This window comes from Meriones unguiculatus, chromosome 15 (genome assembly GCF_030254825.1).
Source record: "Meriones unguiculatus strain TT.TT164.6M chromosome 15, Bangor_MerUng_6.1, whole genome shotgun sequence".
In the NCBI taxonomy this organism is placed as follows: Eukaryota; Metazoa; Chordata; class Mammalia; order Rodentia; family Muridae; genus Meriones; species Meriones unguiculatus.
Window position 1 is genome coordinate 7,616,063 of NC_083362.1, and position 19,761 is coordinate 7,635,823.

The following is a 19,761-nucleotide window of genomic DNA, read 5'->3' on the forward strand; positions in this document are numbered from 1 at the left end:
ACTTCAGGTGTTGGGGGAAGCATCCCCCACACATTCTCAGTGAGAATAATTTGGGCAGACAGGAAAAGACACTTTGTGCATACATATGTGTTTTTGAGTGTGGTTTATCTGTTATTTCCATATCACTCACTCCTTGACTCCTGTTAACAGATCTGCGGGAAAACATAATTTTCCAGGGTACTGATTACCACTAAACACACTGGCCAGGCCCGCTCTGCCACTAACATCATATTTGATAATTTTCTCTCTTTTTTAAGTTTTAAAATTACATAAAAATTTGGGAGGTTGGGATATGGGCAGTATTTGTCATGGTGTGTAGGCATGTAGTAGCCCAAAGACCATTTTTTGGAATTGGTTCTTTCCTGATTCCAGGGAGCAAACTCAGGTCTTTGGGCTTGAAGGTAAGTGTTTCTTGCCTTGCCTCCTCTTTCTTTTTGAGTTAGGGTGTGACTAACTTAAACTCAGACTCTGAGGGCTGGGATCACAGGTATGAGCCACCATGCTTGGCTTCATCATTTTCTGAAAAGGCCCCTATAGTTGAGGCTTCAGTGGCTCCTGGGCTGGTTCCTTCCTCTCCCCTTTGCCTCAATGACAGTGCAAAGGTGAGGAACTCATTCTAAAGTCAGACCACCAACTAACTACCTGGTGATCTGAGACAAGTTACGGCACCTCGAGGTCTTGCCCGTGAGAGATGGAAGGCACTTATGCCCACCACACAGGCCTACAGTGGAAACTACTTGGTAACTGTGTGTGAAATGCTGGGCATGGGGCTAGCTCACAAGTATTTAGGATCACTACCACTTCTACAATGCAACCAGAGACAGCCTTACATTTATCACCGGGAAAAGTCGGCTAGACATAAGCAGGCACAGTGTCTGCCAGCACACTCACTAGGAGAGATTGTTCAGGTGATGGGAGGTAGCTGCACGCAGCAGTAACCTTACGGATCATGTTTTTAAATTTTTCTCTATTCCCTTAGTTTTCAATCACAAGGCCGCAGGAATCACACAGGAAAGCAGCTAAAGAGCAGAACAAAGGAAAATGCCCTGGAGTCCATGGTCACAAGATATCAAAGGTGAGCAATAAAACTCAGTGGGTGAAAGAAACAAACAAACAAAAAAAAATCCCTAATGCCCTTCTTCCTTTGCGTTTAGATTATTGCCTCTAAAAAGGAACAGACTGTTAAGGGCAGCTGTGGTCTTCTGGAAAAAAGAAGTGCAATGGGAACAGGTGACAAGGTCTGATGTATACAAATGCTGGGCAAATGCATACCAGTCCACATGGGCGGGGGAAAAAGGCCATTCCAATCCTAGACACATGCAAAACGCATCACAAATGTCTGTAGGAACATTTGTGTAATGTCCTTCCCTTCACCCAAAACCACTGAAACCGGATCATTAATGCCAGAGATGCCTGATGTCAGGACTGTCTTCTAACAGCTGAGTCGTCTCCTCCGCAGCCCTTGGCTGGCCACACCAAGGAATCTTTTCTGGCAGCCGGAAGTGGACAAGTGTAACCTAACCTGGAGTAGAGAGGGATGTGTGCTGGAGCTTCTGGGTGTGTCCTTATAAAAGGACATGAGGAGACATTTTACTTCCTGTATTTGGAGACAATGAGGAGACAATTGCGATAATCAGACTGGTGGTTATCTTGGAGCCATGAGGAAATGGGTATGAAGACAAGAAGAAAGAGATGGAATCTCTTGGTGATAGCTGACGCAGCATGAACTTGCTGCCCCTGGCCTTACATGGAGTAATGAACATGCCTATTGCTTAAATCTCTAAGGTAGACATTTCGTCACGTTTGAGAAAAAAGCATACTAGTGTACTCACATAACAACAGACGAACAGAGGCCAGGTGGGACTGCCTAAATGGAAACCCACCTATAGCTAAAACCCCTTCCATCTTCTAAAGACATGCTGAATGAAAAATTTGAAATGATTCATAGCCTCTTTGCAGTTATACTGTAGTCTTTGTGTTAGGGATGGAACTCTTTGTGTGCTAGCCAAGTACTGTCCCAAGCTGTACTTGAGTCCTTCGGTTAAAGTTTTTCTAAATTTACATTAATTGTGTGTGCACATACGCACATATGAGCATAGCTGTAGATATAGCGCACACGTAGAGGTTGAAAAACAACTTGAAGGAGTCAGTTTTCTTCTTTTACCAGATGGGTCCCTGAAATTGAACTCAGGTTGTCGGCCACCAACAAGAACCTTTACTGCTAAGCCATCTTGGCAGTCCCTGTCCTTCTCCCTTTTTTGGGAGAAAGAGCCTCACCATACAGCTCAGGCCCCAGGGCTGACCTTGTGATCCTCCTGCCTTAGCTTCCAAGGAGCTGGGATTACAAGCCTGTGTTGTCACACCTGACCACTCCTGAGTCTTTGTGCTCGCTAGTTTTATGTCAACTTGATACAAGCTAGAGTTATCTGGAAAGAAGGAACTTCAAATAAGAAAATGTCCTAGCTAGGGTGGTCTGTGGGCAAGCCTATGGCGCATTTTCTTCATTAATGATTAATGTGGGAGGGCCCAGCTCACTGTAGGTGGTGTCATCCCTGGTCAGGCAGTCTTTGGTGATGTAAGAGATCAGGCTGAGCAAGCCATGAGGAGCAAGTCAGTAAGCAGCTCCGCATCAGCTCCTGCCTCCAGGTCCCTGCCTGGTCTGAGCTTCTGCCCCACTGCCATTGATGAACTGTGATATGGAAGTGTAAACCAAGTACATTCTTTCCTCCCCGAGTTGCTTTTAGTCATGGTGTTTCATCACAGCGACAGAGACCAAACTGAAACAGTCTTAAATAAACTTCGTTTCATAAGGTTATGAGTACCAGTACCCACAGGCAATAACCGCACAAAAGTGTTGGAAAACGAAAAAACACAAACTACCTTTGGTTATTTAGTCTTTCTTTGTTGGGGGAGGGGTGTGTGCAGGTACCTATGAACATGTGTGCATGTCTGTGGAGGACAGAGGTTGATGTCATGTGTCTCTATTACTAGCTTTTCCACCTTATTTTTGAGACGCTGTCTCTCAATGAATAGGGTGTTTACCTATTCAGGAATATTACCTGACCACCAAGGCCCAGAGACTCCTGTCTCTGCCTCCCTAGAGATGGGACTGTAGGCATGTGCTGCCACACCCTGCTTGTACACGAAGGCTAGAGATCTGAACTCAGGTCCTCATGCTTGTGTGCGAAGTACTCATTCTCATTTCCCCCGCCCTTCTTTCTCTTCCTTCTTCCTCTTCTACTTTTTAACAATATGTGAATTGTCTAATGTTCTTTCATACTGGGAATTTAAGTGGATATAGTATGGTATTTAAAACAATACCAAAAGAAAAACTATGCAAGTCAAAAGAGATTATTATTAACTCCCTCAAAACAAGACTTACTGAAGTAAACTTTTAAATCTAGAGAAATTGTAAATGGGTTAAAAAAAAAAACAACCTAGTAATTCAACGAGTAGACATAAACAATTAGGTAACTAGAAACAAAGTGAAGCTTGGAAGAAACTTTACTTCAATTCCTCTTCATAGAAGGAACATTCACCTTCACAACATACTTTCCCCACTGAAACTGGCATTTCAAGGTGGTGTTTATAACAACACTGTTGCTGTGGAAATAGTTGATTCAATGTTATGAACTTGCAGCTGAATAAAGCAAGGTGTGGAACAGAAGTCTTATTTAAACAGTGGCAAGACCCATAAAACATTAAAACGGCAAGCTGAATGGTGGTGAGTCAGAGCACCATATGTTTTAACGAGAGGGTCATACCTTTTTTCCCCTGATGCCTGGCACAATGGGATGTTTCTTTCTAATTTAATCTTATTTTTGGAGCCCTATTATCATCCCAGTTGCTTCTGAAACCCCCAAATGTCTAAAATATTACTATCTGCTATGTAAGGCTGGCTGCATGTCATTAAACTAATGATGCTTCAGAGCTGCTACTGGTTGTCATTACACTGGGAAGTCACAAAACCACAGAACATGAGCTGGGGGTTAAAAAACCTTATGTGATTGCTGCTATTAAACACGGCAGCATTGCTACTCATCATATACTATCACTGCAGAGGTATACTGTGCCTTTTGTCTATTGTTTCACCAACTTCTTAGGCATAAAGCAGCCAGAGGACATGGGCCCAGCCTGCCCCACACCCTGCCACCAGCATCAAGTCTTTGGCTTGTTCCAGCCTTTGAACATGGTCAGAGTTTCTCAGGCAACCTTGAGAAGCCTCAAGACTACTGGACACCAAGTAGAGATGGACATGTCACTCTTTAAATACACATTCACTCTTCACTGTGCTTTTCAGAACTCTTAAAGCAGAATTCTTAACATCCACACAATAAAACATAGTCCACAAATTTTAGATGAGGGTGACATGTGGGCCTATTAGCAAAGTGGCCCTGCCCTGCAGGAGATGACCGCAGAGCAGTGGCATAGCTCTGTAAATAGAAGCCCAGCTTCCCTTGGCTGTAGTGGGGGCTCCCTAGGGTGTGGCTACCCTCCTTGCCTGCACAGGGGATCCATTCATACCAGCAAAACCGGAAAAATCACAACCAAAGGCAACTGTGGAAGCAGTGGGAGCCAAGAACACAGCATAAAGGAGTCAAGGAGTCATTTTCCACAAGGTGAGTCACCCAAAGCATTTGGCCTGTCTTACCCACCTTGGTTCAAAATGTAGGTCACAGTTCTCCAAGCTGGAACTTCAGGGATATGAGGTGGCAGGCCAGAACCCAGGGAGCAGAGGCAGGAGCAGAGCTCCCAAGAGGCCTGGGAAGGGACCCCCACCTTGACCCTGAGCCCCTCTATGCTTGGTCTGCCCTCCAAAAGAACCTTCTATTTTCATGAGCCAAGGTGAACTCAAACTACAATGCCCAACTAGTTCTCCTTTGTGTTCTTGACACACCTGACATACTCTTCTCAAGGTCAGGACAGCAGGCTAGGTTTTTGTTTAAACAACAACAACAAAAAGGTGGTCGGCTCACCCAGCTCTGTTGAAACAGGCGATCCAGTGGCAATCTCACCAATCTTGGCCACTCCATCGTAGTAGGCTTTTCCTGCCAGGATCATAGCTAGACAGGAATGCGATACACAAAATCACTACTTAGACAAGGAGAGGTGGAAGTAACCCAGGTTCAACATCCCAGAATGCCTCTGGCTACAAGAACTTCTAGACCAGACTATTTCAGGAAGTTCACAAGGCCCCGATCCTGAAGCCAGTTCCAGGGCAAGTATTCCTCACATCAAACTGTCACTGGGAACAGGTACATTTTATGACTGCAGGTCAGTCATGTCATCATTCAAGGAATATTGGGTGCAAGTGGCCCAGGAACCTGTTTTATGAAAGCACATTAATAAAACACACTAAAGGTGGTGCACGCCTTTAATCCTAGTACTCAAGAGGCAGAGGTAGGCGAATCTCTTCCTTTGAGGCCAGCCTAGTCTACAGAGTGAGTTCCAAGACAGCCAGGGCTACACAGAGAAACCCTATCTCAAACAAACAAACAAACAAACAAACAAACCACCAAATCAAAAAGCTCCAGGTCTGGTGGTACAGGCCTATAATCTTAGCTACTCAAAAGCCTGCGATGGGGGGGGGGATTCAAAGCTACAGAGTGAGTTCAAGGCCAGCCTGGAGAACTTGGTAGGACTCTATCTCAAAATAAAAATAAACAGGATGAAGAGATGAAGAGTGCTTGCCTAGAATCCCCTGGTGAGAGGCTAAGAGCACGGCTCAGTGCAGAGTCCTTGCCTAGCATGCACTATGCCCTGGGTTCAATCCCTAACCATGTAAAAAGAGTACCGTGAGTCACAACCAACCAACATATTTGTTACTGGGGTTTAAAAAAATAATCTATGAAATTTGAAATACATTAGCATTCTGCAAATTACAAACTTATTAAAAACAACAACAAACCAGGGGGCTGGAGAAATGGCTCAGAGGTTAAGAGTACTAGCTGCTCTTCCAGAGGGCCTGAGTTCAATTCCCAGCAACAACATGGTAGCTGACAACTATATAATGAGATCTGGTGCCTTCTTTTGGCATGCAGGTGTACATGCAGACAGAACATTATATATATAATAAAGAATCTTTAAAAAAATAAATTAAATAACTCAATGTTCTCCTTCCTTTTCCTTCCAGCAGAAACAAGCAAAGGTTTTATTCCAACAGAAACTAGGTTCTCATCATCCTAAAAATGTATTTCTCTAATTTAAAAAAAAAATAGTATTTTTTTAAGTAGAGAGATGGTTCAGTACTTAGAATGCACCTTACTCTTGGCAGAGGACCCAAGTTCAGTTCCCAGTACCCATGTTGATAGGCTCACAATTACCTGTAACTCAAGCTCCAAGGCATATGTCTCTATAGTCTCTGTGGGCACCCTCACTCACATGCGTGTGAGCACACACACACAAAATTTAAAAGTCAAATTAAAAATTTTAAAACCATTTCTCCTTCACACTGACCCTGAAGGTACTTGGACAAGGTATGTACTCCTTTGGAAATGAAGGCTGTCAATTCTGTAAAGTTCTCTAACAAAGTCAGTGTGGGATGAACAAACAGCAGCCTGGCTTCTTTCACTTTTCAGGCCAAAGTCAGTGTGATTTTGGAGGAAAAAAGTTCCACCCTTCCCCTAAACTCAGAGAGTGCCTTCATACACAGAAACCAGTTTTTCCTGGAGCTCTGGCAAGCACAGAAACTTGGAACTAAATGGATTTCTGGCCCATTCACTTTACCCAAAGAGAGTCAGAGGCCACACTGGCTGGCTGTCTGTGTACTGCATGTTGAACCCAAGGCCAGTGCTTCACCAGGGAGTGATACCTTCAGTATGTTCATTGTATTTTCATTTTGAGACAGGGTCTCAGTTAAGTTTCTAGGCTAGCCTTGACTTTGTAATCCTTCTGGCTGTAGCCTACCAAGGAGCTGGGATTACAAACCTATGCCACCAGGACAGGCTAAAAAGTAGGTTGTTGTTGGCCAGTTGTGGTATATGCCTTTACTCTCAGCACCCCAGAGGCAGAGGCAGAGGCAGAGGCAGAGGCAGAGGCAGAGGCAGAGGCAGAGGCAGAGGCAGAGGCAGAGGCAGAGGCAGAGGCAGAGGCAGAGGCAGAGGCAGAGGCAGAGGCAGAGGCAGAGGCAGAGGCAGAGGCAGAGGCAGAGGCAGAGGCAGAGGCAGAGGCAGAGGCAGAGGCAAGCGGATCTCTGAGAGTTGGAGGCCAGCCTGATCTGTAGGCCAGGACAGCCAAGGCTACACAGAGAAACCCTGTCTCAAGAAACCAAAAACATACAAAAACTCAAAAAACAAAAAACACCCAAACAAACAAAAAAACCAACCAAAAACCCACCCAAATAGTTGTAATTTATTTATTTTAGTTTATGTATGTGTCTACATATATTCACCAATGCATGTCTGGAAGAGAGAAAACAGCCTTGGGTGTCACCCTCAGTAGCATGGTCCACCTTTGAGACAGGCTCTCCCATTGGCCTGGAGCTCACCAATTAGACTCAACTGAGCAATGAGCCCTAGTGATCTGCCTGTCTCTGCCTCCTCAGTGTTAGAATTATAAGCTTGTGCTGCCATACCTGACATTTTACACAGGCACTGAAGAGCAAACTCAGGTTCTAATACTTGAGACAAGTACTTTACTGACTAAGCCATCTTCCTAGTCCCTATTTTTTTTTTAATTAAGATTAAAAAAATTTATGTGTATGTCTGTGTGCGAATATCTCACATATATGCAGGTAGCCTCAGAAGCCAGAAGAGGACATTAGATCCCCTGGAACTGGAGCTATATGCAATTGTGAGCTGCCCGATGGTGATGGGAATAAAACTCAGGCCGGTCCTCTACAAGACCAGCAAGCGCTCTTACCTGCCGAGCCATGTCTCCAGCCCCCATTTGTATTTTTAATTCTCATATGCTAAGGAGACACTCGATCACCAAGCTACATCACCATACCTAAAAGGTGAACTTTTAAGGGGAAGTATAGAAAAAGGTCAGAGGATTCATCATCTATAGGTGTAGCTGAAGGTATCATAGGCCATAATCCTGGCCCTCTAATTTTATTTATTTCAGCATTTACTATGGAGTTAAAAAAAAAAAAAAAAATATATATATATAATATAAATATATATATATATATTAAGGCTTTTATTGAATCTGTAATAAGAAATGCAATGTTCTGCTATCCTATTATTTTTATAAGACTGGAGAAGAACTTATATTGTATATAACAATAACAGATAGCATTTATATAGGCTTCTCAAGTCATTACTTAGTTAATCTACCCAACAATGTTAAGACAAGGGTGGGTAATGTTATCAGCGCCTTTTGCTAAAGGGAGTGGAGTGGAGACATTTCAGGCTGTCCCCAAGGTCAATGTGAGTCAGCCACAGTGTACACAACTCCTGCTGAGGTACTTCACTTCCTCAGCTCTAAATCATGGTGCTTTAGCTGGAACTGAAGAAAAAGCAACTCCACCTAAAAACAAGTGTGCTGCCAGCAAAATGTCAACTCAGTAAGTGATGTTCGAATGAAAGGTTTAAGTTGTAAAGTACTGATAAACTGAAGCGCACATTGGTGGGAGAGTTGCGTTCAGGATTACACAACAGTTAAAATTTTTGGTTTACACCCACACATTAAGTTGACATTAAAAAAATTAACTGTTGACTTATATTTTAAACTATGTAACCTCAGTCTTTCAAAATAGCTTTGCTTTTAAAATAAAGCTAAATTAACTTTAAAACTGTGTAACTTATGTGGAACTAATAAAGAATAAAACAGTATTCTGATAGCTTTGCTCCACTTTGTGAGAGCTTCTGCTTCTTCCTGTTTAAGGAAACCTATGAATTGTACTTTAGTGATTGTTTAATCATCTCCTCAATCTAGAGTTATCTACATACTTACCTCTACTAGAGACTCTTCATTTGTTTTTTGACATAGGGTCTCATTATGAAGCCCTGGTGGTACTGGAATACACTAGGTAGACCAGGCTGGCTTAAGATTAACCAGCCTCTGGCACTCAAGTGCTTGGTTTAAAGGCATGTGCTATACCCTCCTGATATTTTTTTTCTTAAAACAGTTTCATTGGGTTCCCATTCTGCTAGAGCCTCCATAGGTCTCCCACAAGTCCACACTCCACAAGCTCATGGCATTTTTTTTTTTATAGTAATAGTTTCAATCAACTGCACCCCTCCAGATTTTAAGTTTGTGGTTCTCTGGGATGCTGGCCATTGAACTTGCTTTGAGAAGTGCTGTACCAACAAGCAGGACTTACACTGGAACCTAGTAAATGCTAGGCCGTTAGGATTAGTGCTGTTATGTAAGAGCCCAATGTGGTCTTGAGGGAGAAAGGTCACCTGAGAACAGAGTGTGTCAAGCCCTGAGACTCCAGAGAGCTATCTTGCCTTTACAGGGGAAGCAGAAAGTATCACCTTAAGTCACCCAGTCTGTGGGAAGCTGCAGTATTTTGTGCAATAGTGGTGCCTGGTGCTACCCTGCGATGCACGGCTAAGCTGACACCGTCCAGTCTCACTTGTTTAAGGCTTCTTCCCAGGTTAGTGAGGCGCCCAGAGCTCATACTTTCTGCTTGAAGCAGTGTCTTCTGCTGATATCCATGTCTGTCAGCTCTTGCAAGGTCTCCTGTTCCAGTCAGCACCAGCCACTGCTGCTCAGATCCCTGTGGCAATGATCTATATTTCTTTCTCAGTCGTTCACATGTCATTCCACCTTTAGAAGCTGTTGACTGCACTTCTGGTTGATATCCTCCTCTTTACTCCAGATTGTTACTAAGGGCTTTATAAATGTATCTAAAATCTGTGGCTTCAGCAAAACCATATCCAGATGGCCTGCAGAAGTTCTGGGAATACTTATCAGTAAAGACTCATCTTTAGGAGCTGGTGAAGTGATAAGAGTCCTTAGGGGGAAAAGTCCTGTTAACAGGAGGCTAAGTTGCAAGCAGCTCACTTAGTCTGTAACTCTGCCTCAGAAAGTAATTCAGGCTATACAGGGGGAAAAACTCTACAGGTTACAGTGATTTCCCTATGAGGACTGGAGGCAGCGATGACTTTATGGCCTGGTGATTAAGCCAAGGGAGAGCTGCAAGACCAGCCTCTTGCTCTCAGAGAAAGGAAGTTGCCTGTAGAAGGTGAAGACAAGAGAAGCAAGATCCAAGATCTGTTGTATTTCCTGGTACTGCAGGGAAAAAAATGCACACCTATGCAATCTACTTTTCTAGTGACCGCAGCTACCATGCTCCTTGTCATCCACAGCTTAGGGTCCGAACAGTACACTGTCTTGCCTTTAGGGTGATTATCACGGTATTCTAATAGCATTCAGTTTTAGGAGTGTGGGAATAACTGCTTTTCAAGATTGCTAGCAACTGGATCCCAAAAGAAGGACAAATGTCAATGGTTGGATTTATTTATTTATTTTGTTGGGGATTGAATTTAGGGTCTCACTCATGTTAGACAAGTACTTCTCTGGCTTGTGCATGATCTTGAAGGCATGCCCTAGCTAACTGGTTACTTCCTGAAATCTCCCTCTCTCTCCTTCCTTTTCCCCATCTCTCCACCTTCCTTCCCCTCTTGCTCTTTCTGTCTCTGAGACAAGCTCTTGCTAACTTGCCCAAGCTAGCACAGGACTTGTAATCCTTCTACCTCAGACTCCCAAGTAGTGTGATTATAGATTTATGCCACTGGGCCTGGCCTTAAGTTCAGTTTCAATGGAGCACTTACTTTGAAATGAGAATCTAAGCCCAACCTTTAACATAGATGTTCTGCCATTGAGGTTAAAAATATTATTTTTCATGTTATTATAAAAATAATACATCAGCAAGGTGTTATGGTGGCTCACAGTTGTAATCTTGGCACTTGGGAGGGTGAAAAGAGGGACTTACTGAGTTTAAAGATGGCTAGTATGTGTTATAAAGTGAGATTCTATCTCAAAATAAAACAAAAACATACTCTATCTACAGGCAAGAAATTCTTCGATACAGCTAAATGAATGAATGATTCTCATGTAGCAAGACACTAGTGTTCAAATGCTATTATTGTTTGTTTTTCTCACTGTGTAGCCCTGGCTGATCTGAATCTTATTATGTAAACCAGGCTGGCCTCAAACTCACAGAAATCTAACTGCCTCTGCCTCCCAAGTGCTGGGATTAGAGGCATGTGGCACACCTGGCCATATTGAAATATTTTAAGTATACGTATAAACTATTCATTTCCAAAGAATTGTTTTAAGAAGTTAATGAAAATGATACAAAAGCCTAATTTTATATATCAAAAAGTGCAATTTGCAAGTTAAAATGTCACTTATAGTACCTTCACTATTACTAAGTTCCCTCACTTCAAATCACAAGGACTACCTGCACTGCTGTCTAAAATTCAGTGTTAAGTATTTAAAGCTAAATGTTCACTTACAAGATTTCATATGTGCTTTATATTGATCAATTTAGAAAAATAAAGACTTACCATTCACTGCTTTTTCATAATTTTTCCCTAGGTTTATTAAATTCCGGAGCCCAGGATTGAATTGTTCCATAACATTCTGAAGAGCAAACACATAAAACAAACAAATTAATAAACCAAAAGAGGGAGGAGTATCTAGATTCTGTCACTGTGAGGCCTAGAATTCCAATATAATAGGATCTATCAACAGCAAAGTCTTAAATGCTTTTTTTCAAATGCTCTTTTTTCCTTTTCTTTCTCTCTCTCTCCTTTCTCTCTCTCTCTCTCTCCTTCCTTCCTTTTTTTTTCTTTCCTTTTTTTTTTTTTCCCAAGTCAGGGTCTTAGGAATACCTGGCTGACCTGGAACTTGGTATATATATCTGAAGATGATCTTAAACTTCTGACCCTCTAGCTTTCACCTCCCAAGTACTAGAATTACAGGTATGTATCACTATGTATCACTAGTTCACACAGTTTTGGGGAACAAACCTAGGGCTTCACATATGCTAATTGAGCCAAATCTTCTGCTCTCTTTTTAAAAACAAAAACAAAAACAAGCAGATGTAAAAACCCCAATGAGCTCCATTTTCTGACCCAATGGAACAGGCGGCAAGGTGGATATAATCCAGGATTTTCAGTTGCCCATTGGCTGCCTCGAGTCTTCTATAAATGGAGCAAGTAGCAGGCATTCACATCCCTATGGTGCCTGTGGGGACTGTAAGCCTAGAGGCCAAAGAACTCTCTCTGGTACAAGTAGATTGTTCATAGCTGTCACTCCAGCATTAGGAAATAGTCTGCTTGAGCAGCTACCTCAACTTAATTCATAATTAAGGGTAATGTTCTGGTTATCAAGTATTTAGAAACTTGTTTTCATTTTGCCTAAATCTGTACAGATAACAAGCCACTGCCAAGGTGCTGGCTTTATGACCAAGAACACTTTAACATGATGACTACAGATGTCTGCTTTATCTTGGACCAACAAGTCGCCTCATAGTCATCATTATAAATGGACCACTCAGGTCTTCCTTCTCCCATGGATGCAGTATTTGCAGATGACCAAATGATAAAAGGTGGAAAACGAGCCAACATTCAATGAGTCAGATGTTTTACACACATCCTTCGGAGATAAGAAAAGACTCTCCATTAGTAACTAGAAATAGAGGGTAAACGACAACTTACAGTAACTGAACAGTGATAAAAATCACAATGAAAGAGGCCACATTTTATATTTTATTCACCCTTGCTATTACTTCCAAGAATGCTTCCAAACCCATTTATTACCAATGTTTCCACTATTCACTCAGCTTCAATTTTAGACAGTAACTTCTGGCCCCCTCTTGTAATTCAGGAGGACCTACTTCTCTACTATACCCGTCATCCTTCCTATGTAATTAACAACTTTTTGGTCAGTCAATATAATTTATTATGACTGTAAACATTGGTTACTACAATTCAAGGACTGTACTAAAGATCACACTTCCTTTATTTGTAAAGCCTTTTGTTTTTCCTGGAATTAATAGCTGGCTTGCCTTTCTTCCCCCTTGCTTCTATGTATCTACCTAAATGCTTTCCCATGCAGTGTCAGAGCAAGCACAGGCCTACCAATTTTATTTCTCAAATATACAGAATGGCCAGCAGTTTTCCCAACTCATTTTCCCTTCCTGAAACCTCTTCCGAGGACTCTGTCCTCTCCCTCGGCCTTACCTGACTTCCCCCAAGCCTGCCAGGTTGTCCTTGCTGTTCCCATCTGGCTGCCTGTACTGAGAGCTCTCATTCTCACTGTCTACTTAATTCCTTTTAGCTGGAGATTATGCTCCCAAACTAATGTAAGAACAATATATGAGAGGTGTATCCATGCCCCTACATGTCTGAAACTACTTAAATTTTTAAAATTATTTATGTATTGTGTATGTGCAGGAGGAAGGGAGAGGAGGAATGTGAATGCTCCACAACACACAGAGGACAAACCTCTGTGGTAGTTAGTTCTCCCATCATACCTTGTGGGCTCTGGGGATTCAGGTCATCAGGCTCGGTGGCAAGTGCCTTCTCACTGTCCCCTGGAACTACTTTTACTTAGAATTTGTTTGCTGTTTTGCTGGGCAGTATAATATACTGATCTGCCTTCCTCAGAATGTTTACAATGCTGCTCTACTGACTTTAGTATCCACTTTTGCTAAAGTCAATGGCCTTTTTGTTTGCTTGTTTGATGTCCTGACCCCTGACTCTTTTGGGGTATTTGTATTCATGTTTGTGTGGATACCAGAAGTGAATAACAAGTGTCTTCCTCTTGTTTGGAGACAAGGTTCTTATTGAACCTGGAGTTTGCCAATTCAGCTAGATTAGCTGGCCAGCAAGACCCAGGGATGCACCTGTCTCCACCTCTGCAGCACTGGCATACAGATGTTTGCAGCTGTTATTATGACTGAGATACAAACTGAGGTACTCATAGTTGCAAGCAAGTACTTTACTGACTGAGCCATATCCCCAGCTTCACACTTTCCCCTTCTTTAAAGCTTAGTTTTAGAAGCCATATCTTTACCCCTACGTTGTAAAATTGAACACTCGTCTGCCTCATTCTGGGTGTCTTCTCCATTTATTTTATGAGATCCTTGTTGGCTTCTACCCATGTGGAAAACAGGTCTGTGAGATTTGGAAAACATTTGCTTTACTTTTTGTTTTTTATTTCTTTTGGAGCTCAGATGAAGGTTTTATGCTTCCGGTATTTATCTAACTTTACACCTTTTTTCTATTTTTTTCACTCTGTCTTTATGTCTACACCTGAAAAGTATTCTCAATTTTACATCCTAACTCTTTTATTCTTTTTTAAGCTTTTGATTTTTGCTTTCTTTTGAGAAAGGTCTTACTAACTAGCCCTGGCTGGCCTCAAACTCACAATCCTTCTGTCTCAGCCTTCTGAGCACTGGGATCATAGGTGTGCGTCACCATACCTGGTACTTCTAATCACACACATACACACAACCATATATATGTATTTTTTTCTAAGAGTGCTTCAGTATCTTAACTCTTCCTTTTTAAAATCATCATTCTCGTCTTGGTTTATGAATGCTGTGTCTTTGAGTACTGTAGTGTTGGTATTCTACTCTAGTTCTCCTAATTACATTTTTAAAAAAACTATCCCTCCATTAAAAGCTTTTGTACAACTTCTGTTATTATTTGTTTTGTTTATTTAATTAAAAACTATTTTATTGTTTTATGTGCATGGGTATTTTGGTGGTATTTATGTCTCTGTTCTACTTGTGTGTCTGGAGAACAGAAGAGGGTGTTGGACCCCCATGAACCGGAGATAGATGGTTATGAGCTATGTGGGTACTGAACCCCAGCCTTTTAGAAGAGCAGCCAAAGCTCTTAACCACTAAGCCATCTTTCCATTCACTGTTTTTTGAGACAAGGGTCTCTCCATGTAGCTCAGGCTGGCTTCAAACTTACAATTCTCCTGTCTCAGTCTCAAGAGTGCTGGGTTGTAAGTGTGTGCCACCATGTTTGGCTTCTGGCAATTGATTACTTGATTGACTGACTGACTGATTTCTAAAAGACAGGGTCTCATTATCTCACTCTGGATGGCCTAAAACTCATTATTTATAACAGATTCTGCCCAGTGAATGCTGGGATTAAAGGCCTGTGTGTCTATGCTCGGTCACTTCTGGTTTTCTCTAAAGTCAGTTTGGGGGCTGGAGAGATAGCTTAGCAGGTAAGAACACATTCATCTTACAGAAGCTCCAAATCAGTTTTCAGTACCCACACCAGGCAAGTAACAACTCCAAGTAACTCCAGCCTCAACAGAGCTGATGCCTTCTTTTGGTCTTTGTGGGCACTTGTGCATATGTGGCACGCACACACACACACACACACACACACACTTTTCTTTTTTAAAAAGTCAGTTCATATTTATAAACAAAGCCATTCTTGTTGCTGCAAATCTGTGGGTGCTAGATGGCTGTTGTCTGCAACCACAATGTCTACACAGCAAGTCCACCGGGAACCTGACCGTGAACAGCTCTCAGGGCCATGTTTCTATGCCGACATTCCTAATTCCCAATCACTGGGCAGAAAGGAGAGAAGAACATCCAACAGATATCTAGTCTTTCTACCAGTCAAAAATGAGGGTTGGGAACCAGAGTATACTGATTCAGGATCCACCAAATTCCTCAGTGCAGTTTTACCTCTGGTGTTTTCAAGGCCTGAGGTCCAACGTGTGGGCATATTAAATCTCTGGTCTATAGGCAGAAGAGATATGTTCTCAATGGCAGCTGGGATAGGGAAGGGAACCTGGCACTTCAACCACAGTACATGCACACATGCTTCCATCCCACCCTGATGTCCTCTTGTCCCTACCCTTTGCCCATGGGATGCTACAGTGAATGGCTCACTTACCTCTCAGTACTTCTCTATGGATCCTTTGGGGACATGCCAGCCACCACTCCTCTATTACTCAAAGAATGTTTCTTTCCTTCTTTCCCTCCCTCACATGTCTTATGTATCCTAGGCTAGCTTTAAATTCTCTATGTAGCCAAGGATCCCACTGCCTTGACCTTTTAAGTACTGGGATTATAGGTGCATGTTATCACTGTTGCACAGTTTATGTAGTGCTAGGGGTAGAACCCAAGGCTTCATGCCTGATAGGCAAGCCCTCTACCAACTAAGCTATGTCTCTGACCATATTACCAAATTTTATTTAGAGTTTGTTGTTGTTGTTGTTAACAAGGTCTGCACTATATATAGATTTATGTGGCATGTATGATTCTATATTGCTATCATTTCACTGTATTATCAAAAGGAGGGAAAGAAAAACACAAGGGTGACTCTGCTTAGCCTCTCTGGAAATCCACCCATCTTGTATCACTGGAGCAGGCAGCTGTCCTAGGTCTATAAGAGGCCAGAGCTTCTGGGCCCCATTCTTTTTCAGATGAACCCTCAGTACCTATACCTGTACCCTACTGCCTATAGTACTGTATATCTGTAGACACACCTGCTATTGTTCTAGTCTCTTCTTAAACCCCCTTTAAGCATTTAATATTAAAATAGGTTAAACCTCGGGAAGAGTTATTAAGACAATATATATGCATATGTATGCTGGTGAAATGGCTCAGCAGGTAAAGGTACTTGCTGTACAAACCTGACAACCTGAGTTTGACTCCTAGAACTCACGGGGGAAGAAGATGAACAACTCTTGAAAGTTATCTGCTGATTTCCACATATGCTATGTTATGCACATACTTGCTTACACACACACACACACACACACACACACACACACACATACACACACCAGGACATTCTCAAATCCATTAAATAGCTACTTGTACAAGTATGGGTTTACTTGACTCCAACCTTATCTGGACTTTACCAATTAAAAATATTTTAGCTGTTAGGCCACAGAGGAGGACTTTGCAGCCAGCCCTGAAGATACCTGATAAAACAGGGTCAAATGAAAGGGGAGGAGGTCCTCCCCTATCAGTGGACTTGGAAAGAGGCAGGGAGGAGACCAGGGAGGGAGTGTGGGGTTGGGGAGGGAATGAGGGAGCGAGATACAGCTGGGACACAGAGTTAACAAAATGTAATTAAAAAGAAAAATAAAAATTAAAAAAATATATATATATATATTTTAGCTTTTACTTATATGCTGGGTAGTTCTGTTTGTTTGTTTTTGTTTTTTATCAGCTTGGCACAAACTACAGTCACCTGAGAGGAAGGAACCTCAATTAAGAAAATGCCTCCATAAGATCAGGCTGTAAGCAAGCCTCTAGGGCAGTGGGGTTCTCAACCTTCCCAATGCTGTGAGCCTTTATTTACTACAGTTCCTCAACTTGTGGTGACCCCCAAGCATAAAATTACTTTGTTGCTACTTTATAACTGTAATTTTGTTCGTGTTATAAATTGTAATGTAAACATCTGATGTGACCCCCAAGGGGGTCATGACCCACAAATTGAGAACCACTGCTCTAGGGCTTTTATTTTTTTGTGTGTGTGTTGAGGGAGGGCCCAGCTCATTGTGGGTGGTGCCACCCCTGGGATGGTGGCCCTGGTTCTCTAAGAAAACAGGCTGAGCAAGCAATGAGGAGCGAGCCACTCAGCAGCGTTCCTCCATGTCCTCTGCTTCAGCTCCTGCCTCCAGTTACCTTCCGGGTAGGAGCTCCTGCCCTGGCTTACTTCCATGATAAACAGCAATATGGACATGTAAGCAAAATAACCCCTTACCCCAGTTGCTTTGGTCATGGTGTTTTATCACAGCAATAATAATCTTAAGAAGAACAAATTATGTGTATTTGTGTGTCTGTGTGTAGGTTATGACATGAGTGTAGGTGCCTGCAGAGACCAGAACAGGGCATCTGACGTAGATGCACGGTTCTGGAGTTACAGGCAGATGTAAGCTACTTGATGTGAGTGCTGGGAACTAAACACCAATGCTTTTTACGAGCTTTTAACTGCTGAGCCATTTCTCCAGGCCCAGATTTTTGCCAATCTTTGTATCTCTTATTGTTCTCAGAAAGAGGACTATCTGTATAAAATGTTACCGTGTATATGGATCTGTGCAGCTATCACCTCAAGCATAATACAGGATAATACACAATACATCAACACAAAAAACTCCTGTGTCCCTTTCCAGTCACTCCCTCTTCACCCATCCTGACAAGCTCTAACTCTGTTCTTGTGAGAATGTTATGTAAATGGAATTATATAGTATGTGAACTTGTGAAAATAGTTTCTTCCCTCAGCACAATGCCTTTAAGTATCCAACTTGGTAAGTGTATCAAGTTGCATCAAAGTGTATTTCTCTTTTCTGTTTGTGCCAGCTGTGTTTCATGGTATGGATGTATCACACTTTGCTTACCAATTTATATAGAAAAGAGCATTGTGGTTGTCACCAGCTTAGAGCTATTCCAACCAGAGCTGATATGAGCAATCCTATCAGCTCTGTGTATGATCACAAGTTTTTATATCTCTAGGATAAACACACAGGAGTTCAGCTGCTGCGTCACAGGATAGGTATATGTTTAAGTTTATGAGATGCTGCCAGGCCTGCAGGCAAAGCAGCTGTGCCACCCTACCATCCCATCTTGGAGAACTCAGTAATTCTTAAAACCCAATAATTTCACAGGGAAGTGGCACTGAACACCACATACTAATCACTATCCACACACACAGTCTGAACTAAACATGTATCACTGTCTAAATAATGCATAGATTTTTAACTGAGACTTAAGACTACACAACCAGCTTTGAAGAAAACTGGAGTTCTTAAGCTGGAAATGTTCAACACGTAGTTTAGTTCTTTATTATTTAGGTTTAGCTACAGAAATGTTGGCCCCTTTCAACCGTGGAAAATCCATTTCTATCCTGGCTCTTCGCCATTAATCTAGTTATTTTCGCTGAAGTACAAGTTATTTTTAAACTGAAGAACAAAAAAGCAACACTGCCTTTGTACTGTGAACTCTGCAAGACGCTACAGCAGCAGTTGACGCGCTTGTGCGCTGAATGGGCCCTGTGTTTTAGGAAGGCAGTCACTGAGTGAAAGGCCAGGGCTGTGCGGCCAAGTTTGCTGAGACCTGAGCTATGGCACTGTCTACTACTGGAGGGTCATTAGCAGGAAGGATGAATTCCACTTCAAATTTGGAGGGAAAAACCAAAAACCAAAAAACAGAAGACTTAAGTTATCAATGTATTAAAGTGAATGGAAAAGATACAAATGGGCCAAGAAATACTACTTTTGTTTAAAAACAAAACAACAACTTAGCACGTACCCACCAGCTACTACTTGCCAATTAGTGCAATTCATCAAATCAGTCTCCCCTAGCATGTTTCTTTTCCACTCAGAAAGTATAGACACCTCCTACAGCTACAAAATAAATTCTAGGCTAATCTACTGGCAGTGTAATTCTGCTTGTGACAAATCTTATGTGAAGAGGGTTTGGTTCAAACAACAATAAAAAACTCAGTAGCTCTGGAGAAAGAGTGGTTGACTGTTTGAGATGAACTGCAGGGATAGTACACATCTGCAGTCCCAGCTACCTGCGAGGTGGAGGCAGGAGGATTGTAAGTAGGTCAGCCTGAGCTACACAGGGAGTTCAAGGATGCCCTGAACAACTTAGCAAGACTATGTCTCAAAAAAAGAAAAAATTCTGGGTGGTAGCAATGCACACACCTTTAATCCCAGCACTAGAGAAGCAGAGGCTGGTAGATCTCTTGAGTTTGAGGCCAGCCTGGTCTATAGGGTGAGTTTTAGGACATCCAGGGCTACACAGAGAAACCCTGTCTCAGAAAAAGAAAAAGTTTCTAAGAAAAAGTTTCTACATAACAAAGGGCA

General features: G+C 42.2%; 1 protein-coding gene across 1 annotated transcript in view; it reads right to left on the reverse strand.

Moving 5' to 3' along the window:
- Baiap2l1 (BAR/IMD domain containing adaptor protein 2 like 1) overlaps positions 1-19,761 on the reverse strand; it is a 93,218-nt gene that overhangs the window by 50,498 nt on the left and 22,959 nt on the right. Inside the window, exons 2-3 of the mRNA XM_021648970.2 lie at positions 11,463-11,538; positions 4,977-5,063 (exon numbers count right to left, since the gene is read on the reverse strand). Coding sequence (XP_021504645.1) covers positions 4,977-5,063; positions 11,463-11,538 — 163 coding nt within the window. The remainder of the gene's footprint in view (positions 1-4,976; positions 5,064-11,462; positions 11,539-19,761) is intronic.